General features: G+C 38.1%; 11 protein-coding genes across 11 annotated transcripts; 6 read left to right on the top strand and 5 right to left on the bottom strand. All coding sequences in view use genetic code 12, as the record gives it.

Moving 5' to 3' along the window:
• Window positions 1–189: 189 nt before the first annotated feature.
• On the top strand, window positions 190–1,221 carry SAS2 (Sas2p; the record flags this gene model as incomplete). Its single annotated transcript, XM_049326271.1, has 1 exon — window positions 190–1,221. The coding sequence occupies one exon, from the start codon at window positions 190–192 to the stop codon at window positions 1,219–1,221; it is 1,032 nt and encodes a 343-aa protein (XP_049178136.1).
• A 163-nt stretch (window positions 1,222–1,384) lies between these two features.
• Window positions 1,385–3,157, bottom strand: CDH1 (Cdh1p; the record flags this gene model as incomplete). Its single annotated transcript, XM_049326270.1, has 1 exon — window positions 1,385–3,157. The coding sequence occupies one exon, from the start codon at window positions 3,155–3,157 to the stop codon at window positions 1,385–1,387; it is 1,773 nt and encodes a 590-aa protein (XP_049178135.1).
• A 777-nt stretch (window positions 3,158–3,934) lies between these two features.
• Window positions 3,935–4,598, bottom strand: SNM1 (Snm1p; the record flags this gene model as incomplete). Its single annotated transcript, XM_049326269.1, has 2 exons — window positions 3,935–4,130; window positions 4,408–4,598. The coding sequence occupies 2 exons, from the start codon at window positions 4,596–4,598 to the stop codon at window positions 3,935–3,937; spliced, it is 387 nt and encodes a 128-aa protein (XP_049178134.1).
• A 1,434-nt stretch (window positions 4,599–6,032) lies between these two features.
• Window positions 6,033–7,547, top strand: SAP30 (aspartyl protease SAP30; the record flags this gene model as incomplete). Its single annotated transcript, XM_049326267.1, has 1 exon — window positions 6,033–7,547. One exon carries the CDS (start codon window positions 6,033–6,035, stop codon window positions 7,545–7,547), a length of 1,515 nt encoding a protein of 504 aa, XP_049178133.1.
• A 175-nt stretch (window positions 7,548–7,722) lies between these two features.
• Window positions 7,723–8,244, bottom strand: KGF56_004791 (uncharacterized protein; the record flags this gene model as incomplete). Its single annotated transcript, XM_049326266.1, has 1 exon — window positions 7,723–8,244. One exon carries the CDS (start codon window positions 8,242–8,244, stop codon window positions 7,723–7,725), a length of 522 nt encoding a protein of 173 aa, XP_049178132.1.
• An 870-nt stretch (window positions 8,245–9,114) lies between these two features.
• Window positions 9,115–10,904, top strand: KGF56_004790 (uncharacterized protein; the record flags this gene model as incomplete). Its single annotated transcript, XM_049326265.1, has 2 exons — window positions 9,115–9,799; window positions 10,540–10,904. The coding sequence occupies 2 exons, from the start codon at window positions 9,115–9,117 to the stop codon at window positions 10,902–10,904; spliced, it is 1,050 nt and encodes a 349-aa protein (XP_049178131.1).
• Window positions 10,905–11,296: 392 nt separating this feature from the next.
• Window positions 11,297–12,511, top strand: KGF56_004789 (cystathionine beta-lyase; the record flags this gene model as incomplete). The annotated part of the gene is made up of 1 exon (XM_049326264.1): window positions 11,297–12,511. One exon carries the CDS (start codon window positions 11,297–11,299, stop codon window positions 12,509–12,511), a length of 1,215 nt encoding a protein of 404 aa, XP_049178130.1.
• Window positions 12,512–13,531: 1,020 nt separating this feature from the next.
• RFA1 (replication factor A subunit protein) lies at window positions 13,532–15,484 on the top strand (the record flags this gene model as incomplete). The annotated part of the gene is made up of 1 exon (XM_049326263.1): window positions 13,532–15,484. One exon carries the CDS (start codon window positions 13,532–13,534, stop codon window positions 15,482–15,484), a length of 1,953 nt encoding a protein of 650 aa, XP_049178129.1.
• Window positions 15,485–15,613: 129 nt separating this feature from the next.
• PDR6 (Pdr6p) lies at window positions 15,614–18,776 on the bottom strand (the record flags this gene model as incomplete). Its single annotated transcript, XM_049326262.1, has 2 exons — window positions 15,614–18,676; window positions 18,741–18,776. The coding sequence occupies 2 exons, from the start codon at window positions 18,774–18,776 to the stop codon at window positions 15,614–15,616; spliced, it is 3,099 nt and encodes a 1,032-aa protein (XP_049178128.1).
• Window positions 18,777–20,817: 2,041 nt separating this feature from the next.
• Window positions 20,818–22,992, top strand: KGF56_004786 (aminopeptidase P; the record flags this gene model as incomplete). The annotated part of the gene is made up of 1 exon (XM_049326261.1): window positions 20,818–22,992. One exon carries the CDS (start codon window positions 20,818–20,820, stop codon window positions 22,990–22,992), a length of 2,175 nt encoding a protein of 724 aa, XP_049178127.1.
• Window positions 22,993–23,091: 99 nt separating this feature from the next.
• KGF56_004785 (DNA helicase) lies at window positions 23,092–26,574 on the bottom strand (the record flags this gene model as incomplete). The annotated part of the gene is made up of 1 exon (XM_049326260.1): window positions 23,092–26,574. One exon carries the CDS (start codon window positions 26,572–26,574, stop codon window positions 23,092–23,094), a length of 3,483 nt encoding a protein of 1,160 aa, XP_049178126.1.
• Window positions 26,575–27,196: the final 622 nt, after the last annotated feature.

Raw genomic sequence — 27,196 nt, 5'->3', positions numbered from 1 at the left:
TTGGAATTTTCATTTGATGCGTTTAAGTTACCCCCTATCAACTTACACGTGTATAGAGAAAAGCTGGGGCTATTAAGAGAGACGGTGACTATCCGAAGACTAGCTGTGACTAGCAAGACAAAGCTGTGAACATTTAATAACTGTGTGACTATCAAAAAGGGGGAGACTGACACCACTCCATGGGTTTGAATGCTGAGAACAACTACTTTTGAGTCCCCGAAAACTGTGACGGCAGCTTCTAAAGCGGTAACTTTTTATGGTCAATGCAAAAAACCAAGTATTGGGAAGGTTTTGTTTGGAAAATATGAGTTTGAACCATGGTTTGGGAACGCGGCATATTTTTACCCGCACGAAGGGCCCCACGATGTGTTGGGATTTGAATATGCCAACCAGATAGCCTCCAATCCCACGTCCCGAATGCGGCTGAAGGCCGCTTATAATGAGAAGGAGTACTGGATAGAGAATTTGACGGTTTGCGAATATTGTTTCAAATACAGCGCTAGGCGAGACGAAGTGACTAATCATACACGGCGGTGCAAACTCAATAGAGCTAAACCTAATATCGGGAAATTGGTCTACTATGATTTCCACAAGGACATAATTATTAGGGAGATAAGAGGGTTTCAAGAACCTTTGCTTTGTCAAAATCTATGTTTGTTTGGAAAGTTGTTTTTGGACGACAAGTCAGTATATTACAATATTGACCATTTTAACTTCTACATTTATTACGGAAAAGACGGTGAAGAAAACTTTAAACCCATGGCGTTTTTCTCAAAAGAAATGATATCATACGAGCTGGCAAACAATTTGGCTTGCATCTGTGTATTTCCGCCATTTCAACGCAGACATATTGGTGCAATGTTGATTGAATTTCTGTACAAAATTGCAAAAAGCTTGTCTGAAGAGAGCAGTGGTCCAGAAGTGCCCCTTTCGCCTTTTGGAAAGGTTGCTTATTTGAGATTTTGGTCCAAAAGTGTTGCTTCGATATTGACCAAAAAACAAAAGGCCTCTAAATCTTTCACTTTGGAAGAGTTATCAAAAACAACTGGTTATCGAAAAGAAGATATCTTGTATACCCTAGAGCATATGAATATTTTAGTGTTAAAGCCCAACAATGAACTTATTATATCAATGCCTCGATTCAAGAAGTGGATAGCGGCTAATAAATACAATCCCAAGCTGCAACATGACTTGCTTGAAGCCAAGTACATGCACTTTTAAGTGTAGTAGCAAAATTATCATAAATCAAAGAGGAAAGAAAAAACAAAACAAAACAAAACAGATATAGACGTAATGTTATTGTTTATATATATGATGTATATATGACCACACCCTCCCCCACCACACACACACACACACGCACACACACACGCACGCAGACCTCTTAACGGAGTTGCAGGAATGCACCCAATAAAACTGAGGATGGTAAATCATTATTCCTATTCTTTTCAAAAACGTTCCAGAATCTCAATGTCTCATCACCTGCACCAGTGACTATTGTTTCACCGTCTGGTGATAAAGATAAATATAACACTCTATAGGTATGACCCGTCAATTGAGCAATCTGTTGCATCGACGGATACTTCCACACAATGATCTGGTTTCTTGAATAACCATGAGTGGAAACGAGCTCATTAGAGTTTTTTGACCAAATCAAGTTGCAAACTTGAGAGCCGGTATTGATATCATGAATCATATTCCCCGTCAACGTGTTCCAAGTCTTGATTGTTTTGTCGGCTGTACCGCCTCCGGAAGCTAGTATTCCTCTTTGATGTGGTGACCACGCAATAGCTTTGATAGCAGCAGTATGACCAGTAAACTGATATAACGGTTTAGTATTCAAACCTTCCCATACAAACAAATTATTGTCGTTGCCACCACTAGCCAACTTATTTTCCTCAACATTCCACTTGAGACCACAAATTTCTTGCTTGTGGCTCTCTAATTTATTCACGAAATGATCCTCAATTCTAACGTCTCTATTTAGTATGGTTCGATCTCTAGACCCGCTCGACAATATATGCTCATTCCAAGCCAATGAGCTAACACGTAACGAATGACCCGTCATTGTTCTTACACATTTTATCTTTGTCGCGTCCCAGATTTCAACCAATCCTCTTGATGTGCCTATGGCCAAATGTGAGCCTGAGCCAATCCAGTTTAGACTAGTAACTTTATCCTTATTTGCTAAATTGCACAATCTGTCGACGGATTGAGTTGCCCCGTCCCACAAATAAACACTGTCCCCTAAACCAACCGCTAGCACATCTTGTTGACCCCAGTCTATTAGGTTTAAATAAAAGTCATCTGAAAGTTCTGGTGCATCAAGCACCCTATATGGCACTTTCGATATTGTGCGGGGCTTTTTCTGCGGCGATAGTAGTAGCTTTTGTGAGTCTTGTCGCACTGGAGACAAGGAATATAGTTCTTGTTGCAAATCTCGTGATATTGGTCGTGTTTTCTTGGGCGATTGGTATGTGAATAAATTAGTTCTTCTGCGTGGAGTAGATATGCCATCTTCGTTATCATAAGCAGTAGTTCCGGTGGTGGTGGTGGCAATGGATGATGACGACGAGAACGAGTTTGTACCAGAGACATGATGATGGCTATTTGTAGCAATTGAAGAAAACGATGAACTGGTAGGCACTGAAGATAACGAATTTGAGCCGGATAATCTGGTAGGAGTGTCTGAAACAGCAGATATTGGTCTATTATTATTATTGTTGTTGTTGTTGTTGTTATTATTATTATGTCCCTGACTCACGGGGTTGAATCTAATCCCACTACTCAAACTCGTACTTGTCAATAAATTTGCTGTCACCGTTGGCACATTATCTCCAAAGAGCTCAGCTTTCAAAACCGTTGAAAAAGTTCTATTGGCTTCTTCTTCGCGTCTGCGTTCGATCTCATTGTCTCCGTTGTTATTATTACGCAAGTCCGGTAGGATTTCCTCGTTGGTTAGACTAAATGCTGTTTGCAAATCTACCCCGGTTCTATTTGGTATATATCGGTCACTAAATATGGGGTTATTATTTCTTTTTCGCGATGGAGAAGACGAAACTATAGATGGAAGCAAATCACTTCTCTTGGTTGACCGTGACGGCGAGCCGGGTGTCTCAAATGGATGTAGCGACCCTTTGCCATACTTATTGTTCATTGTTTTTACCTTTTGATATGCTATTCTAGTGATTATATTACTCGCAAAAAACTTTACTTTTCATTGTGGTACCTTTTTTTTTTTCGGGTACTTTTTGCTGCTACCATCCAGACACAGTAGCCAGGATAAGGGTGAGGAAAGGGGGAAAGAGGGTGAGGAAAGAGGGAAGGAGGTTAAGAAAAGAGGGTAAGAGGTTAAGGAAAAGGGTATAGAGGTCAAGAGAAACGGTCAATGTGTTTTTTTCGATATTGAATTATAAAATACAGTAAGCTAGTTGTGAAAGTACTATGTATACAGGTTAAACGAAAAGTGTGCGACAACTATAACAACTTACTATTAGCGATTTCGATACTTGTGGTAGCTTTAAATGCTGTCAATATTGGCTTTTAGCAGTAATGCTGACTTCTAACAGGATGTGTCAATAAAGTACTAAAATCAACCACTATCGAGCAACACTATCGAGCAACACTATCGAGCAACACTATCGAGCAGAGCGAGATAGTGTTGTAACAACCTAAAAAGCTTTAAACACTTTCGAGCAACACTATCGAGCAGAGCGAGATAGTGTTGTAATAATATAAAAAGCTTTGAACACTATCCACCAAAGCGAGATGGTATTATAACAAGCTAATAAGCTTTGAACACTATCGAGCAGAGCGAGATGGTATTATAACAAGCTAATAAGCTTTGAACACTATCGAGCAGAGCGAGATGGTATTATAACAAGCTAATAAGCTTTGAACACTATCGAGCAGAGCGAGATGGTATTATAACAAGCTAATAAGCTTTGAACACTATCGAGCAGAGCGAGATGGTATTATAACAAGTTAGTCGGTACTGCACCACTATCTCGCTCTGCTCGATAGTGTCGCTCAATAGTGTCTCACAGTGTTGTCTCCAGTGTGGTAGCAAGCTAGTAAGTACTGCACCACTATCTCGCTTCGCTCGATAGTGTAGCTCGATAGTGTCGTGCCTAATGTTTCATGAACAGCATCAAATCGAGCGACTCAAGACTCACTGAACTGCCTCTCACGTTAGGCTCTTTTTCTTTCTTCACTTTTCCTTTCCTACTCAACAGCTCTACTTTACGCTTGGGCTCCACTTTCTTCTTCTTAGGCTCCACTTTTTTCTCCTTAGGCTCCACTTTTTTCTCCTTGGGCTCCACTTTTTTCTCTATCACCTCATAATGTACATAATTGCAGGTCAAACACTTGCTTCTTAGCCTCCTCCTTGCCCCCTTCTGCCCATACTTGATCCTATGTGTTTGGTTCACTCCAGGTATTTGTAATGCTCCACATCTTCCACAGATCTTGCGTCTTATCACTGGATCATGGTAATCATTATTGTACTGTTCAAATTGCACACTATACTGTTTATGAACTGGATTGGTGACACTATGTATAAGATTATACATATGCGCAGCCCTGCTAAGATCGTTCATAGGATTATAGATTCTAGATTGTAGATTATAGATTGTAGGATTGTAGGATTGTAAGATTGTAGGTTGTAGATTGTAGAAATTGAAAGAAAAAAGATTGCAGCACGAGAGTTTCGCGTATGGTCTCCCACTGTCGAGCGAGACTATCGAGCAGAGCGAGACTATCGAGCAGAGCGAGACTATCGAGCAGAGCGAGACTATCGAGCAGAGCGAGACTATCGAGCAGAGCGAAATAGTGTTGTAACAAGCTACTAGGTGTCGCTCCACTATCTCGCTCTGCTCGATAGTGTTGTTTCTCCCTCTGCTCAATAGTAACTCCAACCACCCTTCTCTTACTTTAAGAAAATTGAGAACAATTGATCTATTCGATAATATAAAATAAAATATGACAAAAAAAAAGAAAAGGAAAGCTCCTGACTACCCCCTAAAAACATTGTACTAGAGAAAAATTATTACCAATTGTTGAAAATATAGATTTAATTAAAGGTGATGTATTAAACCCGTGTGCTTTACAACAACGGACACTATCGTGCAACACCTCGTAGCTTGTTTCGACACTATTGAGCGGAGCGAAATAGTGTTGCTCGATAGTGGAGCAACACCTAGTAGCTTGTTTCGACATTATCGAGCAGAGAGAGATAGTGTTGCTCGATAGTGTTGCTCAATAGTGGAGCAACACTTAGTAGCTTGTTTCGACACTATCTCGCTTTGCTCGATAGTGCTGCTCGATAGTGTTGCTCGATAAGGTCGCTCGATAAGGTCGCTCGATAAGGTCGCTTGATTGTTCATGTGTCTGTAGACACATTTAGGGCCAAAGTTTCCTCAAAAGTGTTTAGAGGAAGGGGCAGATAAAATTAATGTAAAAAGAAGCGAGGAGATGTATAAGGCAATTTATTAGCAGCGGAATCACCCAGTGCGATGATTCTCTTTATCAAAATCAATGACAGAATGGCCCAAATAAACAGTTTTGGTCTTTTTATTTTGTTTCATAACTTGTTTAAAAATATCCATTAATTTGCATGTCAAAGGTTCCTCAAATACAAACACGTTTTCGAGAGATGAATACATACAATAGTACAAGCCTGGAGACTAACCATATCTAGTCCCATTGAAAAAATCTACTATTGTTGGTTCTTAAATGGGTAATATTTTGAAAACCTTTGATTTCGATCGCACGTTTTGGACTGGCTGCGAAAAACAGAAAAAAAAATATTTAGCATCAACCAAGCAATACTTCCAAATTTCCTCTTTAAATTGCACAGGGAGAATTGACACATTATATATCTTTCTTTTTCAGTAAAACTATACTTAAACCGTTCTTAAACCGGTTCGGATTTGGAAGGCAAGATGTGAATCGGAAATATATATATATATATATATATAATGTGTAGGACTTTTCTCTTTTCAAAATTGAGTCTCCATTTTCTTTAAACAAGGATGATTCTCAAACCCACAGCATTTTTAATAGCTTTACAAACAGTTATAGCGGTACCATTGGCGTATCCACAAAGTTTTCAGTTCGATCTTGTCTTGAAAGACTTGTACTACATCCAAGATTTATATCTAGGCACGCCACCTCAAAAACTAGAAAATACAATCTTGGATACTGGATCAACCGATTTGGTTTTGCTTACTCCTTATTTCAAACCCAATGATTCATCTACTTTTCACAACACAACTAATGAGTTTGAAGGAGTATACGGAACAATCGCCCCCTTTATTATGTACCAAGCATCAGATATCTTATCGTCACCAAATGGGTTTTTAGTTAACAACGAGACATTTGGTGTTTCCAACATTTCCTCTAATGATTTTGATGGTCATTACGGTATATGTGGTGTAGGATTCACAGCTACCGAGTTTATTCAGCCAGAGTACAAGAGTTTTCCTTATCTCCTTAAGGAACAAGGTCGTATTGAAAGAGTTTTGTTTTCCATTGATGGTAAGCCTCAAAATGGTTCAATAATATTTGGTGGCATTCATAGTGGAATATTCCAAGGATCATTAACAAAAGTTCCCATGATTGAAAGAATTAGCTCCAAAACCGGTCAAAAAGCTGGATATTATCTAGTGCCAAACTTTACAGTCAATGAGATTAAATTAGGAGATATCGTCATCTCCAATGAAAACACATTATATACCATTGATAGTGGAGCTAATGTATTTGCTCCACCTGATCCAGTGTTGGCTAATCTTTTTGTAGCAATTGGAGCAGACTCATTCAGTGACGATGATGAAGGGTACACTTATTTCAACGTTGAACAGGTAAATGGCAAACAATTGAGTTTCGATGTACAAGGTTTTGAGTTGAAGTTCCCCTTGAAAGATTTGATTCAAGATACTAGGGAAGTAAATGGCACTACATATGTTGGTATTCCTCAATTTACAGTTGATATCGGAGTCAATGCTGATACTGGTACTTTACCAAATTTCCTACTACAATATTATTATACAGTTTGGGATTACGAAAATCATCAGATGTATTTTGCAAATTACAGCTCGATTGATCAAGGATCGAAAGGTAAAATTGGCGTTGCTTCGGGAACAGATTTGCCTGTGCCGACACAAAATCCACCTCATCCATTAGCTACTTATTCTGTAGTCTACAATCCAAGTTTAGAGACAACCTTGACTGCTTCACCTACTAGTGACGGATATAAAAATAGTTCGAGTGTAACTGGTGCAGAACACACCACCTCGGTAACTGAAGCAGAACACACCACCTCGGTAACTGAAGCAGAACACACCACCTCGGTAACTTTATCCAAAACATTGACTTTAACTTCTATATATTGGTCCGCCAGCAGCAGCTCCAGCTCCGCAACTACAAGAACTTCAAAACCTGGGAAAGAGTCACAATATGTAAAACCTGGGAAAGAGTCACAACATGAAAAACCGTCGTTTGTAATTTCTACAGTTACAGAGATAGTTTATGCTTGTCCTACAACATAATAGAATAAACGAGTTTGATTTTTTTTTTTGATTTATTTTAAGCTAAAAAGAAACAAAAAACACACAACTACAAAATATCTCCTTTTCATTTCTTCACCATAGAAATATACCCCAAAATGATTCCATTTTATGACAACAATACTTTTCCTCTTCAAAAAGCAGTAATTTACCTCTGTCACCCTAACAAGTTGATGAAATCATCAATATGATCTTCATCATCGTCGTCGGCAAAGTTGTAAGTAGTAGAATTAGCTAAATCCTTTTTTCCCTGTGGAATGGCGCGGCTGCTACCATCATCTTTTTCCTTATTCTTGACATCATCGGTACCTGGGTATCCTTTAGGACTGCCAAAATGTAAATGTGGCAAAGAACTAAACAAACTTGAATGATGTTCATAAGTTCTCGATTCACGATGTTCAGGGAAATCCCCATTATCATCGTCATTGTCCACTTGTGCTTGTTTCATATAGTCCTGCTGATTCTGACTATTTGGCTCAAATGTCTGCTGATTCTGACTATTTGGACCACCATATGTCTGTTGATTCTGACTATTTGGACCATATGTCTTACTTCTTAACCTCTTTTTCTCTAAATTGTGCTCCCAAGAACCATCAGGGACGGAATAATCCGCTTGCAAATGTTCATCAAGGGGGAAAATGTCGGATTTCGTGTCGTGCTGATCTTGATTTGAATTCATTGGCATTGCTACTGAAGGAGAGGAACAACAAAGAGTAAGAGCAAAATCAGAGTGATTATTGAATAGAAACATCTTTTTATACTTTTTTACTTACAACAGATCCTTCATACTAAGTAAATGATACATTTACTTACAACAGATCCTTCATACCAAGTGAATGATACATTTACTTCTCCTCACGTTCATTTATGCAACTTTGTCACATCTATTGAATGTACATGTATTACATCGCGGGGATTCTTAGATACGCACGCTACCAATCAATAACATCCCCTAGTAATTCATTTTTTGCAGTATTAAGGAAAACTGTCACTCAGAAGAGGGCAGAGGGGAACAAATAATAGCTCAACGCTTTTATTCAGGGAGCAGAGGGGAAGACATTACAGCTCAATATTTTCATCTAAGAATCAGAGGGGTAAGAACTATACCTCAATACTTTCCTTTCAACTGTAAGAAATCTATCAATGGTTTCCTTTCAACTGTAAGAAATCTACCAATACTTTCCTTTCAACTGTAATAAATCTAAATCTATCAATGGTTTCCTTTCAACTGTAAGAAATCTAGCTATCTATTTAATGTAAATTGGTAGCTTATTTTTACAGGAGCCAATCAAATATTTTTCAAACAAAATTACATGAAGTGAAAAGAAAAGTAATATGGGAAAAAAAAAAAATAGGTGAATATATACTATAGGTGATTAGTAGAGTATTTGATTTCCACCATTTGAGGTCTAGTTGAATATAGGCGAGGACAAAGACGAAAATTGAAAAATTGAAAACTCAACAAAAGTCTTGTAGATAGTCCCTTCAAATTTGAACCAAAAACGGATTTTCCAATTTCCATTTCTATTACAAGTTACTATTAGACATTATGTTATCACGAATTGTTAGCCACAATTTGGGGAGACCCACTACATATACAGCATCTCAAATTGGTAAGAGATTTTCATCCATAATTTCGGTTCATAGAGAAACAAAAGAAGACAATACAAATATCCCATTTGAGTTCAACTCTGAAAATAAAAAGAGAGCAGAAGAGATTATAAAAAAGTATCCACCACAGTACAAGAAATCAGCATGTATGCCTTTATTGGATTTGGGACAACGTCAATTAGGTTTCACTTCTATATCGGTAATGAACTATGTTGCCAAATTGTTGGATATGCCCCCAATGAGAGTATACGAAGTTGCTACTTTCTACACAATGTATAATAGACATCCTATGGGTAAGTACAATATCCAGGTATGCACCACTACACCATGTCAACTATGTGGCAGTGATGGCATAATGAAGGCTATAAAGGATGAGTTGCAAATCAAGCCGGGACAAACTACCCCCGATAAGCTATTCACATTACAAGAAGTAGAATGTTTAGGTGCTTGTGTGAATGCACCAATGATAGCTATAAATGACGATTACCATGAAGATTTAACACCCGAGGCTACAGTTGCTCTTCTAAAACAATTGAAAGAGGGTAAAGAATTGACTGAAGTAGGCCCAGTATTGAATAAGAGAAAATCATGCGAACCATTTAGCGGTCAAAAAGTCTTACTTGGTAAGGAGCCAAATGATATGAGAAAATTCACTAGATCCGATTTATAATAAAAGGAAAAGAAAAGAAAAGAGGCTCCACTGACACTATCGACACTATTGACACTATCGAGCAGAGCGAGATAGTGAAGCACATTGACTAGTTACGGCACTACTGACACTATCGAGCAGAGCGAGATAGTGTAGCACATTGACTAGTTACGACACTATCGAGCAGAGCGAGATAGTGTCGCTCGATAGTATCAGTGGTAGCTAGTGTGCTCCACTATCGACCAGAGCGAGATAATATAAATCAGTAGAATGCAATTTCTATAGAATGCGATTTCTATACAAGTCTAAAAACTGACATAGTTTTTTCATGGTGTGTAATATATTATCTCTTTGAAAATAAACTACATCTATAAACGCTTCTTATATATATGTATCTCGCTCTGTTCAATAACTGCCACCACTAGCAGGTATATGAAACATAGCGCCAAAAACGAATCTCAATAGAGTGAGGTGAAAAATTAAAAGTAAAGAAAAAATGGTAGTGGTTAAAGAGAATAGTAAAGAAAGATTAGTAGAGGTAATAAAAGAACAGTTGTATGTAGATTACTCTGCTAGCGAGTAGGCAAAGAAGAAGCTAGAAAGCACCAGCAGGAGTCGAAGGCGATGTTGGTGGAAGAAGCTAAAAAGCTAAAAGGGTGTTTATCACCATCAATAGTCAAAGGCGACGCAATACTTGTGGTGTAGAAAGGGCAGAATCACCACCAACATCGCCTTCGGCTCCTGTTGGTGGAAAAAGCTCAAAGGGGTATTTGAAGCCGAAGGTGTCGCCTTCGGCTCCTGTTGGTAGAAGAAGCTCAAGGGGGTATTTGTCACCTTCGGCTCCTGTTGGTAGAAGAAGCTCAAGGGGGTATTTGTCACCTTCGGCTCCTGTTGGTAGAAGAAGCTCAAGGGGGTATTTGTCACCTTCGGCTCCTGTTGGTAGAAGAAGCTCAAGGGGGTATTTGTCACCTTCGGCTCCTGTTGGTAGAAGAAGCTCAAGGGGGTATTTGTCACCTTCGGCTCCTGTTGGTGACACTTTTACTCTCTACTCTACTCCATCAACTATAATGTTGGTGTAGTTAGTGTCGGTGTAGACAGTATGCTCCACTATCTCGCCATGCTCTTAGTAGCTTAGCAGCTCAGTAGCTCAGTAGCTTAGCAGCTTAGCAGCTTAAGAGCTTAACAGCTTAGCAGCTTGTTACAACACTATCTCGCTCTGCTCGATAGTGTTCGATAGTGTTCGTGTTGGTTAGTCTTCTTCATGTCACGTGCCATTATATCGTGATGATGCAATTCCAATTTTGACTCAGAAGGAAAAATATTAAACACACATTTTCCATTATAGTTACGACAAAGAGAAATAAGTTTTCAAGGTAAAACCATTGACTTCCAAAAGAGTAGCACCGGTTAGGTATTTTTCCGCATAGATATTTGATTCTTTTTCTTTGCCAAATCACTAGAATAAAGCAAAATGGCACCAAAGAAAAACTATAGTCTTGAGACGGAGTTGGTGTTATCAAACTCTGGGGACCAATATAATGCTTCGGTGGCTCCATTATACCAATCTGCAACTTTCAAACAACCGTCCTTGTCCAATATGGGAGAGTATGACTACACGAGATCAGGCAACCCCACAAGGACTCATTTGCAACACCACCTTGCCAAGATCATGAAGGCTAAACAAGCATTTGCTGTATCGTCTGGGATGGGGTGTCTTGATGTTATAACTAGATTATTGAAACCGGGCGACGAAGTGATTGCAGGTGACGATTTATACGGCGGGACTCATAGATTGTTAACTTACTTGAATAAAAAGGGAGATTTAGTAGCTCATCATTACGATACCACTAATACAGAACTAATCAAGTCCAAGATAAATGACAAAACAAAAATGATTTTTCTAGAATCTCCTACGAACCCGTTAATCAAAGTTGTTGATGTCAAGAGTATAACGGAATATGCACATCTGGTGAATCCCAATTTGGTTGTGGTGTTTGATAATACAATGATGTCTCCTGTGTTTATGACACCATTGGATTTAGGTGTTGATATACAATACGAATCGGGTACAAAGTACCTCAACGGACACCATGATATTATGGCTGGAGTAATAGCTACAAGGTCGTCAAAACTAGCAGACCAAATCTACTATATAATAAATTCCACCGGCTGTGGTTTATCACCATTTGATTGCTGGTTACTAGGTAGAGGCTTAAAGACACTAGCAGTAAGAGTTGAAAGACAACAAGAGAATTGTATAAAGATTGCCAAATTCTTGGAAAACATTGGCTTCAAAGTAAGATATCCCGGATTAAAGTCGCATCCACAATATGAGTTGCATAACTCAATGTGTTCTGGGTATGGGGCAGTATTGTCGTTTGAAACAGGTTCTATAAAGTTGAGCGAGAAGATTGTTGAAAGCACGGACGTTTTTGGTATTGCCGTATCATTTGGCTGTGTTAATTCGTTAATATCAATGCCTTGCAGAATGTCCCACGCATCAATAGATGCCAAGACTAGGAAAGAAAGGGAGTTCCCTGAAGATTTGATCCGATTGTGTATTGGAATCGAGAATGTCGATGACTTAATTGACGATTTGACAAAGGCCTTGTTAAAAAGTGGTGCTGTTAAAGTTAATTACAAAGACGAATTGTTTAACGTCGTAGATATACAACCCAAATTATAGTTGTAGGTTACGACACTATCGAGCAGAGCGAGATAGTGGAGCATTGCTAGCTGCAATCGTATCAGACAGAGGAGGAGGGGGGGGGGGGAACAATAAGACAAAGGAGGGGGCGGGGGGGAAAAACAATAAGACAGAGGGCGAGGGACAATAATACAGAGGGCGGGGGACAATAAGACAGATGGGACGACAATACGACATCCTAAACATAACCTCTTCCTTCTTTCTCTAGATTACAAAAGGGTTTTTACTTGTTACCTCTAATGTCTTTTGCTAATAGGGGATAACAATACAACATCCTAGACATAACCTCTTCCCTCTTTCTCTAGATTACAAAGAGCTTTTACTTGTTAACTCTAATGCCTTTACTAAGAGTTCCAGCTGGGTGCAAAATAATCTCACAATCGAGCAACACTATCGAGCAACACTATCGAGCAGAGCGAGATAGTGTTGTAACAAGCTACTGAGTGTTGCTCTACTATCACGCTCTGCTCGATAGTGGAGTACTATCACAGTTTATAGAGAGATTTGAAATGATATAAGCGATAGAAAAAATAAAAATTAAACATCAAGAAGCAATATTTCGCTCCGCTCGATAATGCTGTAACAAGCTCCTGAGTGTTGCTCCACTATCGAGAGACACTGTTTCGCTCCGCTCGATAATGCTGTAACAAGCTCCTGAGTGTTGCTCCACTATCGAGAGACACTGTTTCGCTCCGCTCGATGGTGCTGTAACAAGCTCTTGAGTGTTGCTCCACTATTTCGCTCTGCTCGATACAAAAGGGCTTTTACTTCTTATCTCTATTGCCTTTTACTAATAGAGTTCTCCAGCTGGGTGCAAAATAATCTTTCATTTTTTTTTTTCGCCAGCAGTACACGCGTACGCGTCAACACGTGACCAACAAATGAATCAAAAATGAAAACGCGTTTGGTAAAAATTGAACAGGCGTCAATACCCCCGTGTTGTAGAGGTAAGAAGGTGTATTACTGGATATATTTGTAGAGAGGACTAGTTGCAGCAATATGACTTCGTTCCAATTATCTAGAGGTACTTTAAAGGAGGTTTTTTCAAAGAATGGAGAAAGTAAGGTTCGTTGTCCGTTGATTTATCAAATCACCAATATGAAATTGATCAATACCATCAATAATCAGAGAAAGTACAGAATCTTGTTAACGGATGGTATTTACTCGACACAGGGTATTATCGATGAGAAGTGCACTCCGTATCTTGAAAATAACAACTGCTCGAGATATGCCACTATACAGGTGAATAAGTTTACTTTGTTGACCACCACGAAGCATTTTTTTTTAATTGAAGATTTTGAGGTATTGAGTAACAGAGGTGAAAAATTGGTGGAACAGCCGATCCTTGTGGATAACTATTTTGCTGAACACCCAGAGGAGGCTGAACATCCAACTACTAAAAGACAGGACTCGGTTGAATCAAAAAACGAGTCACCAGGACCTAGTGTTTCTACTCCGCCAGTTGCTCAATCTACAGCACTTGGCCAACAACAACAACAGCAGCAGCAGCAGCAACAGCAGCAGCAACAACAGCAGCAGCAAAAATACCCCAAACCAAGAGGAGCACCTGCAGGATCTGGTCCTGGTTCCGGTCCAAGAATTTCCCCCATTGAAACGTTATCACCATATCAAAACAACTGGACAATTAAAGCAAGAGTCTCATACAAGGGAGATCTTAGAACTTGGTCAAATGCAAAAGGTGATGGAAAAGTATTGAGTATTAACTTCCTCGACGAGTCTGATGAAATAAAAGCCTCTGCTTTTAATGAAGCTGCAGAGAGAGCTTATAATTTGTTAGAGGAAGGTAAAGTCTATTACATCTCCAAGGCTAAGGTGTCTGCTGCAAGGAAAAAGTTTAACAATTTGACTCATCCATATGAGTTAACCTTGGATAAAGATGTTGAAATTACCGAGTGTTTTGATGAAACTGATGTACCAAAATTAAACTTCAATTTTGTCAAACTAGATCAAATTCAGAATTTAGAGCAAAATGCTATTGTTGATGTTATAGGTGTTTTAAAAACTGTCAATCCTGCTTTTCAAATTACCGCAAAATCTACAGGAAAAGCTTTTGATAGAAGAGACGTTACCATTGTTGATGAGACTGGATTTGCAATAGATATTGGATTATGGAATAATACCGCTGTAGATTTCAATATTGAGGAAGGAACAGTGATTGCATTTAAAGCATGTAAAGTGTCCGATTTCAACGGAAGAAGCTTAGGATTAACTCAAGCAGGCTCGTTGATATCCAACCCTGGAACCCCAGAGTCCCACGTACTTAAAGGTTGGTACGATAACGTTGGTGTTAAAGAAGATTTTAAAACCATAAAAACCGAAGGCGGGGCTGGCGCACTATCATCAATGGAAAAGATGGCCCAGCGTAAATTGATAGCTCAAGCTGAAGAAGAACAAATAGGCACTCACGGAGGAGATAAGCCAGAATATTTCACTACAAAGGCAAGTTTCTCGTATGCCAAACCGGAAAATTTTGCCTATGCAGCATGTCCAAATGTCATTTCCACTTCTGGTGATAGAGCGCCAAATTCATGTAATAAGAAATTACAGGAATACGATGGTCAATGGAGATGCGAAAGATGTGATAAGAACTACGATGAACCTACTTGGAGGTATATCTTGTATTGTGCCATTATGGACAGTTCGGGACAAATTTGGGTTACATTATTCGATGAACAAGCCAAGAAATTGTTGGGTATGGACGCTGGTGAGTTAGTTGCCTTGAGTCATTCAGATTCAATGATTGACAAAAATCCGGTTGCCGAAGTTATCCAAAAGAATTATTTCAAAGAATTCAACTTCAGAATAAAGGCTAAGCAAGACACTTATAACGATCAAATGAGAACCAGATATCAATGCGTTGGATTGACTGAAATGGATTTTAATGCCGAGTGCGATTACTTGTGCAAGGAGTTGGATTCCATGCTTGGGTAAGGAATAATGTAACTGTTACTTGATATGTTTGTTTGTTTGTTGTTTTGTAGTTTTGCTTGTTTGGTTTGGTTTGTGTTTTCGTTAGTTTAGGAAATTTCGTTGTAACTTGACAGGGCTTAATAAATAGGCTTAGAATTCTACCAACTTGTTAATCTTCAACCAATACTCTTTAAGAATAGTGTTGGCCATACGTTGACCTCGAGTGACCATTAGTTTATTAACAAACTGCTGTATCTCAGATTCAGTAAAGCGAACTTTGCCTACTTGCAAATTGCTTGCAGTGTGAATCAACCACTTTTTGAATTCCATGGGATACTTGGCAATCAAAGTTCGAAATAGCAGATAATAATGATCTAAACTAGATCGAGGACTCAATACGAATGCTTTCAATAAACTCTCACAAAGTCTCAACCCCATTGATGATGATGATGATGATGATGATGCTCCTGCTGACGACGAAACTGAAAGTGAAAATGAAGATGAAGATGAAGATGATAATGGATTTTGTTTGTCTTCCTCAACCATTAGTTGACGTACAAATAATTGGTCTTGTTGAGAACCTTTCTTTAGTTTGAGTAAAACATCCCAGAAACTCACTAGAGCTCGAGTTATTGAAACTTCGTGTTTCTCAAACGACTTGAGAGCAAATGGAAGAATGCAATTGGGGAATATGTTTGTATGTAGAAGTAGTCTCGGATTTAAATCAAGTATTATCGTAGACACTTCAAGCGATGTTTTTATAAGGTCGATATCACTTAGAATGATTTCAACAACATTAACAAAAACACTCGATAGAACAAGCTCAATTTGACTTTGACTCAAGTCCTTTGCGTGTGTGAGGACAGTGCTGATCAATAAACTATGTAGAAATTCAATCGAGGCAGGCGTTGAAATTTGAACCTTGGCTATGATGTACTGTAAAATCGACTCTAAATCAAATGTAAAAGGTCCAGGAAGGGGCTCATTAAACCCAGATTTTAAAATGTTACAGCAAATTTCAGTAACAATCGTCTTTTGGGATAGAAATGGTGAATCTAGTGAAAAATGCTTTAGATTGGTCAAAATTGTTAGTTTGATTCCCAAGGGGTCTTCATTCCAATAGTTTGTGATTTCTCGGATTTGAAAAGAGGTTAAATGGTTTTCAATTGGCTCCGGGTAGACACATGCTTTTCCAATCTCGCTAATGCAAGCTATCAAACTAACTGTGTAATCTTCTAAACCCTCGGGGACATTTAAATGTAAAGTGTGTTGTTCTATTTCAAATAGTATAGCCCGTATTTTAGTAGCCAACTCCACCGGATTTTTTGATGATTTTACTACTGAGATATATGAAAAAGTAATTCGTTCACGAATGAAGTTGTCTATAGCAGGGTTTCTCAACATTGCAATTAAAATAGCTTCCAACTGCGGCAAAAACTCCTCGCCTGTATTCTTACAGATCCGAGAAATTGTCCTTGATGCAACTAACGATAAATTCCCCTTTGGTTGATTAGTGACTAGTTTGAAAAGAAAATCAAAACTTGATGCTAAATATTGTTTCCCTGTTGGCGATTTATAGAAAAATGTCAAGTTTGACATTAGATTGAGGAGACTTGTAGTCAATTGTTGATCTGCCTCATTACTGTTCACTAAGCTCAAGACATTCCTATCAAAAATGGTCTTTATGTCTTTTATCAATGCTGATGTTTTACTGTTTTCATCTACCCCTTCCTCCTCCTCGTCATCATCGTAAAATTGTAAATCACTTGTTATTTTATAAACCAAATAAATGGCAGCCTCAGTTTCCATCAAGTTTGGTCCAACAATATCACACAATGTGGTAAACAAAGGAAGTCCCAAAATTGTATAAAACAAAATGAACAAATCGGCCGCTAGGGTTCGAAACCTGATAAATTCCTGCGTGGTTGGTTTGTTTGAAGGGCGCTGTATCTTTTTGAAATATACAATTGCAACTTCCATTAAAATTACATTTTTGCGTTGGCCATAAGCTTCTTTAGCAGTTGGGTTTGTTAAAATTTCTGCTAAAGCATCTTCGTCATCAATAAGAGTATTTGCAAAATCGTCCCAAAAACTCGTTAGTTGAGAACTGATGTTTTCTTCGGCTATAGCCATTCCAGGTGCATTAGTCAAGGTTATCATTGTTTCAATGATCCTATACGTATCGTCATCTAGCAAATTCCTCACAATTTGAACTAAATACAAGGTCAAGTAATTAACTATCAAATTGATATAGTTATCGATCTCCGCTTGGTTCTCTTCGAGGATATCCTTATTCGAAAACACAGTGTTCAAAAACGTGAGCCCAAATTCGTCATTACCAAAAAATATGGAAAGAATTTCTGCTTTGAATGGGTTTAGCACTCTTGGTATATTGTCGACAAATTCAGACAATGCAGAAAATGACTTGTTATAGATTTCAATCTTGTCTAAAAACCCATCACTCTTGTCACCGTCCCCACCACCGCCACTGCCACCGCCACCACCTAATGGTTTCAAAGTGAATGTGATAAATATTGACAAGTCGTCTGTATACCGTACCTCAGACTGGCTCTCTGCGGAAGATATATAAACAATCCATGCATTTAGACAATCTATCAGTAGTAATAGTATATCTATAGGTAAATTCGAATACCGGGTTAATAAGTATTGAAAAAGTGTCCGAACATGGATAAACACGGATTTATGTACAATTTGGTGTAGTTCTGAGACTTTGTTTGAGTATTTCAAAATATCTTCAATAAAGATTTGAAAAAATGTAATCAAAAGCTCCAATTTGATAGGAGTATCCAAGTTTTCAAGCAAATCCTCCAATGTAGTAGAGCTCTTGTTTTTCATTGTGCCAATAAAGAGCAACACAGGATCGAAACTGGTGTAGTTTTGAGCATATATCAACGACAAGCAGCTTAATAACTTTTTGATAATAAAGGCATTTGCATGAAAATTTTCTATAGTCAATTGGTTAACAATTGTCAGCAATTGTTGGAATGGGTGCAAATAATCAGATTCACTTGGAAAAGTGTTAAAATAAACAGTAATAGTGAGTGCTCCAAAATACTTCACTGTGCTATTATCGTTATGCAATAGCTCTAGCCCCAATTGGTACCCTTGAGAGCTTTTTTGATAAGTCTGTAACTTTTGCTGAATCGATTCGATTTGAGATGTATCTTTCGATGTATATAGTATTTCTATATCCTGTCAATAAAAAGGGTTAGAATAGCTCAAAGTTTTGGTTTTTTACACAGTAGGTTCAACATACACGTATGACATCATCTATACACGACTGACTAGACATTAGAGACTGAAAACTGACAAGAAGAAGAAGAAGATGATGATGATGATGAACTCGGATATATCGAGTAATAATTACCAAAAAAAGAAAGCAAATGAGATGAGATGAGCATTCGTTATTAACTTCCTAATTGGGTAATCCGTCTGATGTCATAAAATGCAAAGTAAAATAGATTTAGTCACGTGAGAAGTCAAGCTAGAAAAGTAGGCTCCACCTATCGAGCAGAGTGAGATAGTAGAGCAAAACTAACTAGCCTGTTACGACACTAACTAGCCTGTTACGACACTAACTAGCCTGTTACAACACTATCGAGCAGAGCGAGATAGTGTTGCTCGATAGTGTTGCTCGATAGTGTTGCTCGATAGTGTTGCTCGATGGTGTTGCTCGATGGTGTTGCTCGATGGTGTTGCTCGATAGTGTTGCTCGATAGTGTTGCTCGATGGTGTCGCTCGATAGTGTTGCTCGATGGTGTTGCTCGATGGTGCTATTTGACTAATTACCAAAATTAATAATCTTAAACATCTAATCAACAATAATATAAATCCAAACAATAAATAAGATCTAGTCACGTGAGTGTAAACTGTGTAATATTGATACCTACAAAGTAGAGTGTTGTCAATTATTGCTTGATACAAATAGAGAGCTAATAAAGTATTGGGTATATGATGAATTATAGAATCTATATATGCAATTACTTGTTTCAAGATATACGACTAATCACTGTTTCTCAATCACTGTATCTTCTCTGTATTTCACTCTACATACAAATCCTGTATCACTCTATATACAATAACTCTCTCTTACAATTACTCTCTTCACACTCTTACAATTACTCTCTTCACACTCTTACAATTACTCTCTTCACTCTATGTATCTTCACAAAGATTACTTGTATGTTCACTCTATAATAACTTGTTTCAAGGTATATTCACACTTGTATCATTTGTTTCTCACAATCATTTGTATCTTTAAGCTATATACAATCACTTATTTCTTAGAAACACATTTCTTAGCAACACTTGTTTCTTAGAATCTCTTTTCACTACAATCACTAATCTTCACTACAATCACTAATCTTCACTACAATCGCTGTATCTTCTCACTGTATCTTCTCTACAATCACTGTAACTCAATCACTATACCTTCTCTCTATCTCGCTCTGCTCGATAGTGGAGCACACTAGCTGCCACTATCGAGCAATGGAAAAGGAGTAGCCCTCTGTTGAGCATCATTACCATCTCCGCCATTACCAGAGCGAAATTGACCATTACTGTATTGAGTGAAAGAGAGTAGTAAAGTAGAATCTAGTAGAGATTAAAGTAGAGGAGAGGAGAGTAGAGCAGGAGCCCTGCAGATAATAGTGGAAGCTAGTCAGTGCTACTCCACTATCTCGCTCTGCTCGTTGACTATATGCATTATTAGCAGTTGCCAACAGTTGCCATTACTGTACACCATTACTGTACACCATTACTGTACACCATTACTGTACACCATTACTGTACACCATTACTGTACACCATTACTGTACACCATTACTGTACACCATTACTGTATAGACATTACTGTATAGACCATTACTGTATAGACATTACTGTATAGACCATTACTGTATTACAGCTGTATTGATACTGATTGAGCAGAGTGAGATAATGTTGTTACAAGCTACAAAGTGTACGTGACAGTTAGTAAGTACTTCTCCACTATCTCGCTTTGCTTGATAGTGTAGCTGCTCAATAGTGTCAACTGTTGTAACAACTACTGAGTACTACTCCACTATCCCGCTCTGCTCGATAGTGTCACCCTGCTCAATAGTGTCTCTCTGCTCAATAGCTGTTCCAACCAGTCAACGTTCACTTTACTAAACTTGCATCACGTGACCATTCACGTGACGTTAATTGCCATGATCATCGATTTCAAAATAAGGAGAAGTTCAATGAGATGGCAATAACATAACCCCCCTCCATATTTGTATTCAACAAGACAGTACTTTGATACTCGATAGGTTTTTGCTGCTTTGTTGTTAGTTACCCTTTGTTTATACATAATGTCAAGAGTAGCAAGAGCACAATGTGCCAACTGTACCTGCTCGCCCGGCTTGTTATCAAGAACTAATAGGAAATCTTCAGTATTTGCTAAAAGGATTAATCTCAATCGTATCAACTCCGGTTACAAGGATCCAAATTCCCCTTCAAGGAAAGGGTCGGTATTCACCTTGAATCCTTCATCCTTGTGTTTGCCGGAAGCTAAGGAAGTCAACACAACTAAGAGATTGGAAAAATTGAGAAATGAAATGAAACAATATGATTTAGCTGTTTATATTGTACCAAGCGAAGATCAGCACCAATCGGAATATACTTCAGCATACGATCAAAAGAGAAGTTTTATTAGCGGTTTTAGTGGAAGTGCCGGTATTGCTATTGTCACTAGAGACTTGAACAGTGTTGGACTTGGAGGAAAAGGAAACAGCAATAATGTTACTGCTGCTGCTGCTGCTGCTGATGATGATGATGATATTGTGCCCCAGGGGGGAAGTGCCGCATTGTCTACCGATGGAAGATATTTTACTCAAGCATTGGACGAAATGGACTTTAATTGGACCTTGTTGAAACAAGGCGCAAAGGGTGAACCTACATGGGAAAAATGGACTGTTCAACAAGCTGCCCAATTAAGTTTAGATAGTGGCAGTACCGCCAAAATTGGTGTTGATCCGAAATTAGTCACTTTTGAACAAGTAAAAAACTTGAATAAAGTGATAGATGAACAGAAGTTGGAAACCCCAAAAGCGCAAGTTGAGTTGGTTGCAGTGAATGAAAACTTGATAAATAATATATGGGAATCATTTGAAACTTTGCCTGTATCAAATGCAGGTGAAATCAAAGAATTGGATATAACATTTACCGGGAAATCGGCAAAGGCCAAGATTGAAGAAGTTAGAAAAGAAGTATTTAAAGACTCCCGTATCAAAGGATTGGTTATTACAGCATTAGATGAAATCGCCTGGCTCTTAAACTTACGTGGACTGGATATTCCCTATAACCCTGTTTTCTACAGTTTTATTATACTTACTCCAGATACCATAAATCTTTACATTGGAAAAGAACGGTTGTCGTCGAGAATTACTGAAAACTTGGAAGCTATTGATATTTCGATTAAACCATATTCTGATTTCTACAACGACTTGAACGTTATATCAAAAGACTTTGCAAATTCAAAAAGCAAATTCTTTATCCCCAAGAATGCCAACTGGGAAGTGATTCGAAATTTGAACTGTGCGTTTTCAGAAGGTTTATCAACTATAGAATTACTAAAATCACAAAAGAACGAAACTGAATTGCAAGGAGCAAAATTGGCCCATTTGAAAGACGGAAGAGCATTGATTAAATTCTTTGCATGGCTTGAAGATACCCTTATTAATGAACAAGATATCATTGATGAAATTGCCGCAGATGAAAAGCTTTTGGAGTTTAGGAAACAAGAAGATAATTTCGTGGGGTTGTCATTTGACACCATAAGTGCGAGCGGTGCAAATGGTGCAGTTATACACTACAAACCTGTGAAGGGCTCTGCTGCAATGATCAATCCTCACAAAATCTACTTGAACGATTCAGGCTCACAATTTTTAGAAGGAACCACAGATACAACTAGAACTGTTCATTTTGCTAAACCGTCACTGGAGCAAATAAGAAATTATACATTGGTATTAAAAGGCAACATTGCACTTGCAACATTGAAATTTCCTGAGGGGACTACGGGTAACTTGATTGATTCCATTGCTAGACAATTTCTTTGGAAATACGGTTTAGACTATGGCCACGGTACATCACACGGGGTAGGGGCATATCTTAATGTTCACGAAGGACCTATTGGAATTGGACGCAGACCAAACGCAGCAAAAAATGAATTGAAACCAGGAAACTTGATTTCTAATGAACCCGGCTTTTACAAAGAAGGATCTTACGGAATAAGATTAGAAAATGTAATGCTTATTAAACAATCTGATCATTCATTCAATGGAAAGAAATTTCTCCAGTTTGAAACTATTACGAAAGTGCCGTTCTGTAAAAAATTGATTGATGTATGTTTATTAACTGATGATGAATTGAGTTGGTTAAATAGATATCATGCAGTGATTTGGAATGAATTGAGTGGTAACTTTGATAAGAACAGTATGACTTACAAGTGGTTACGCAGAGAAACTGAACCCATTTCCAGATACTAATGCAACATCACCAATGATAACAAATATATACATACACACACACACACAAACATATATATACCTTTTTTGTTCTTGTTTTTGTTCTTTATTTGTTTTGGTTTACTCTTCGAACAATATCTGTATCTCCTCGATTCGTCTCCTACGTCTCTCCTCTTCCTCAACACCAACAGCTTCACCAATCTGTTTCTTCCTCTCCTGTATTCTCAACATCTTAGTTTCAATACTGTTTTCCATTATAAATCTAACAACTTTAACTGTTTCATTTTGACCAATTCTATGTATTCTATCAATGGCTTGGTCTTCGATACTTGGACTCCACCAAGGATCCATCATGAATGCTCTTGAGGCTGTTGTAAGATTCAATCCAACCCCTCCTGCTTTCAAACTTAGCAATAAAATGGAAATTTTGCCACCAGTGATTGGCTCGGTAAATGACTTGAGGAGTTTTGATCGATCATTCATGTTTAATCGTCCATCAAATTTATAAACCACAAAATTATCACTTGTAAGTTTCAAGTCGGTTTCCATAATGTCTAAATATGAAGCAAATTGTGAGAATACAATAACTTTCAGATTAGGTGATTGCTGTTGCAATTGTTTCAAATGGCGGATTAGTGCTTGGATTTTAGAACTTGATCGGTTTGGATCATACAAATATATTTGAAAGTCGTATTCCTTGGAAGGACCGTCACGTTGTTGAGTATGAAATCTGATTTCGTTACTGGTTGTATGCTGATTTCTTAACCGGAACAACTTGTATTTGGATATGGGTTCTCGACAATTGGGACAAAGCTTTTTCTTGTGGAGATCGGATTGGAATTCTAAATGTTCTAATATACATGATATACAAAATGTATGGCCGCATGGAGTAAGGGTTAGCTCACTGTATGGGATGGGAGACGTGGTGCAAATGGAACATTCATTTTCCTCCTTCACACATTCATACAACTGGTACATTTTCTGCTTCACCTCAGTGTCATTAACAAACCTCTGACTGTGCTCTTTGATAGATTTTAAAAACTTTTTCATTTCTTCATCAGCTTCGAGATCAATCACTTCGTCATCCATTTCATGAGCACCGCCAATTAAGTCCACATGACAACAAACCTGTCTCAATCTTAAAATGTGTGTTAAGATCTGGGTATATTGACGTAGCAACTGCCCACTTTTGACACCTTCGGCAAATGATTCGTATGCTCTTGTTTTAAACCACTGGTAAAGCTTAGATTCTTGGTCGTTAAACTTTATTTCCTCAATAATAACTTCTTTTTCAGGTAATTCTACCAATGGCTTGCCATTCTTCTTTTGATTCTTGGTTCTTCTTAGAAAAATCGGCTCCAAGATTGACTTGATAACATCTAACGTTTGTGAAATCTTCTTTTGCTCAAATGGTAATGTAACAAATGTTTTCCAATATGAAAAATTATTCCATGGATCAAGTTCCAAAAATTTAACCAATGAATATAAATCGTCTAGGCGATTGACAATTGGAGTACCGGTTAATACCCATTTCCTACTCAGTTGTAGTTCATATACTGATTTTGCAGTTTTGGTGTTTCGGTTACGAATATTATGACCTTCATCGAGAATAATTCTGAAAAATCGAACGGAATAAAGACCAATCTTGGGCAAATCTCCCTTGAAATTTCGATTTTTGGATATTCTTGTATACTCACTCAAAACTGTACCATATGTTGTGAGCACCACAATTGGCATTTTCGTAGATCCCCTCTTTATATTACACAATACAGACATTAAGTCCGTTGATGTATCATCACCATAGTACAAGTGACAAACGTGATTCGGATTATTGTTTGCTGTGTCAAACTCTTCCTTCCATTGAGCTAACAAGGACATCGGAACAACAATCAAGGTAGTTTGAGAAGCGTACCTTCTATCATTTGAGGCACCTCCACTTGTATCGTAAGGAACAGAATTTATCAACGCTAAAGTTGCAATAGTCTTTCCTAATCCCATCTCATCTGCCAATATTCCGCCTTTAACACTTGTTTTAATAATCGGCCTCTCAAGTGATAGTTCTCCATTGTATAAATTAGCATAAAAACAAGGAGAGCTAGAGCTACTTTGACTTTGACTTTGGGTGGCATATTGTGTATGTGGGATATCTTGCAGAATGGTCTCTGAAGAAGTAGGCCACCTATACTTTCGCCACAAGGGATTCATAGTTCCTGTCTCTTCTATACTTTTTCTAGACTCGATTGATAATTCCTGACCCCCCGAGCATTGTTCCAATACGTCAATTTCTTTCTCTCTGGCTAGCATCCAGGATAATCCATGTTTTTGATATTCTCTCAATTTCAATTTGAAATTTTCTTTTGGCGGTGTTGTTGTATCTGGTAAGCTTTCTAAAACTTTAGATTGATTATTAGCTTGGTAGAATTGTTTTAGTTGATCAAGATTCACTTCATCCACAGGTTCCTCATCTTCAGAGTCAAAACTAACATCAGCGGTAATAACTTGCGAATCAATGGAATCCTCGATTTTACTCTCACTGTTTAACTTCAATGGCTTCAACTTCAATCTGTCAAATAGATTGGACACTGCAAACTGCCTCAATCTCAAAGCAGCTTCCCCTTCACTCTCGGTAGCAAAATTAAAATTTACTCCTTTCTTGGTTGGTGCTTGGTTCAACACTTCTTCAATATTCTTAACGAATCCTGTATCCTTCAAATATATCTCTATTTGAACAAAGAAGGAGTCTCCCGTTGATAACCTTTTTTTTGTCGTTTCTAAAACAGTAGCATCAAAATCTGCTATATTTAAGTCAATCAAGGGACTGAATATTCTGGTTAAATCTTCAGGCAACCTTCCAATCTCACGATCATTTGAACATAGTCGAATTATTGAACTTTTCTGCATTGAGGAGTTTCTCGGTATCAACCGTTTCACGACTAAAGATGATTTGTAATTTAATGGTTTTATTGTAGGTCTTGTTGCCCACGCTTGCACTTCTATTGTTCCTACGTATTTGCGCCATGATTGCGTATCGTTTTTCTCCACCTCCTCCTTTAGCTCTTTCCCTTCCTTTTCTTCTCCTCTCTCCTGTGTCAATTGAACCCGCTTATGTAGCCCGTTCTCCTGAATTTTTAAATCTGATTCCAACTTCCGCTTCTGCGACTGAAGCTCCACATTTGTATTTGTCTCTGAAGCGGAAGTATGTAATACGGGGTGTTGTAATTGCCGACGCGTGAATTCATCTTGTTGCAACAACTCATCAACATCTGGTGGGTTAGTGAACAATTCCTCCGTGGCGGCTTGTACACTTTTCTCCGATGTTGAGTATTTGTTGTACAAATAGTTCAAGATAACAGGTGATACATCTCCAACCACGGCTTTCAAACCTTTGGCAAATTTTTCAATGGTGATCACCGCTAGTTGAGTTTGTGAAACTTGGCAATAATGTGCATTAGTATCTTCATTTTCATCTTTCACCTCCTCTTCCTCTTCCTCATCTGAAACAAATAGACTTTTTTCCTTGCTTCTGGGAGGTGACAGCGGCTCCTTCTTTACTTCCTTCTCGGTGGTTTGAGGCAAGAAAAACCTCGTCTTTCTAATTTGCATTTGTTTTGCAATTAAATCTGTATACTTCTTTAATGAAGCCCTTCTCTTTGCACTTTGAATGAAAAAAAAACTATTAGAGTCATTTGGTAGCACGCGTTTACATTATGGAGCACCCATCCATAATGTTGTCTCTGTGAGGCACAGGACCAAATATAGAGGCAGGGGAGAGGGTTAAACTTGAAGATGAATTACGTATCTACAGTTCTTTTTTTCCCGCTTTCCCTAACTCCAACTGCGTTGGGAAAAGTTGCCTTGTACATACAATTCACAATGGAATGAAAAGTGTACTAGATCTTCTAATCTGAGTTTGCTAACAAGTTTTTTAAGTTAGATGGGTCATATGTTCTTAATGAATGCAACTAGTTTTTATTATCTCTTTGTAGTGATTTAAATGTGAATTTGAACTGGCTTGTTGCAATTATCGTCACTTGTTGCAATCATCAACACTGGTTGCAAAATTGCAAAAAAAAAAAAAAAAATTTGCAGCCATTAAGATTAACTAACAAGTACAATTCTGACCATTACAAATTTATAGCTTGCCTACACTTAGAACCCCTTGAACCCCTTACCCTTATATATTAAAGCACGCATATGACTATAAGCCTACCCTTTTACTTTAAAG

The sequence above is a fragment of the Candida oxycetoniae genome (assembly GCF_023343755.2).
Source record: "Candida oxycetoniae strain CBS 10844 chromosome Unknown scaffold34, whole genome shotgun sequence".
NCBI classification, from domain to species: Eukaryota; Fungi; Ascomycota; class Pichiomycetes; order Serinales; family Debaryomycetaceae; genus Lodderomyces; species Lodderomyces oxycetoniae.
Note: the sequence above shows the minus strand (reverse complement) of the source record. Positions and strands in the feature narration are given on the sequence as shown.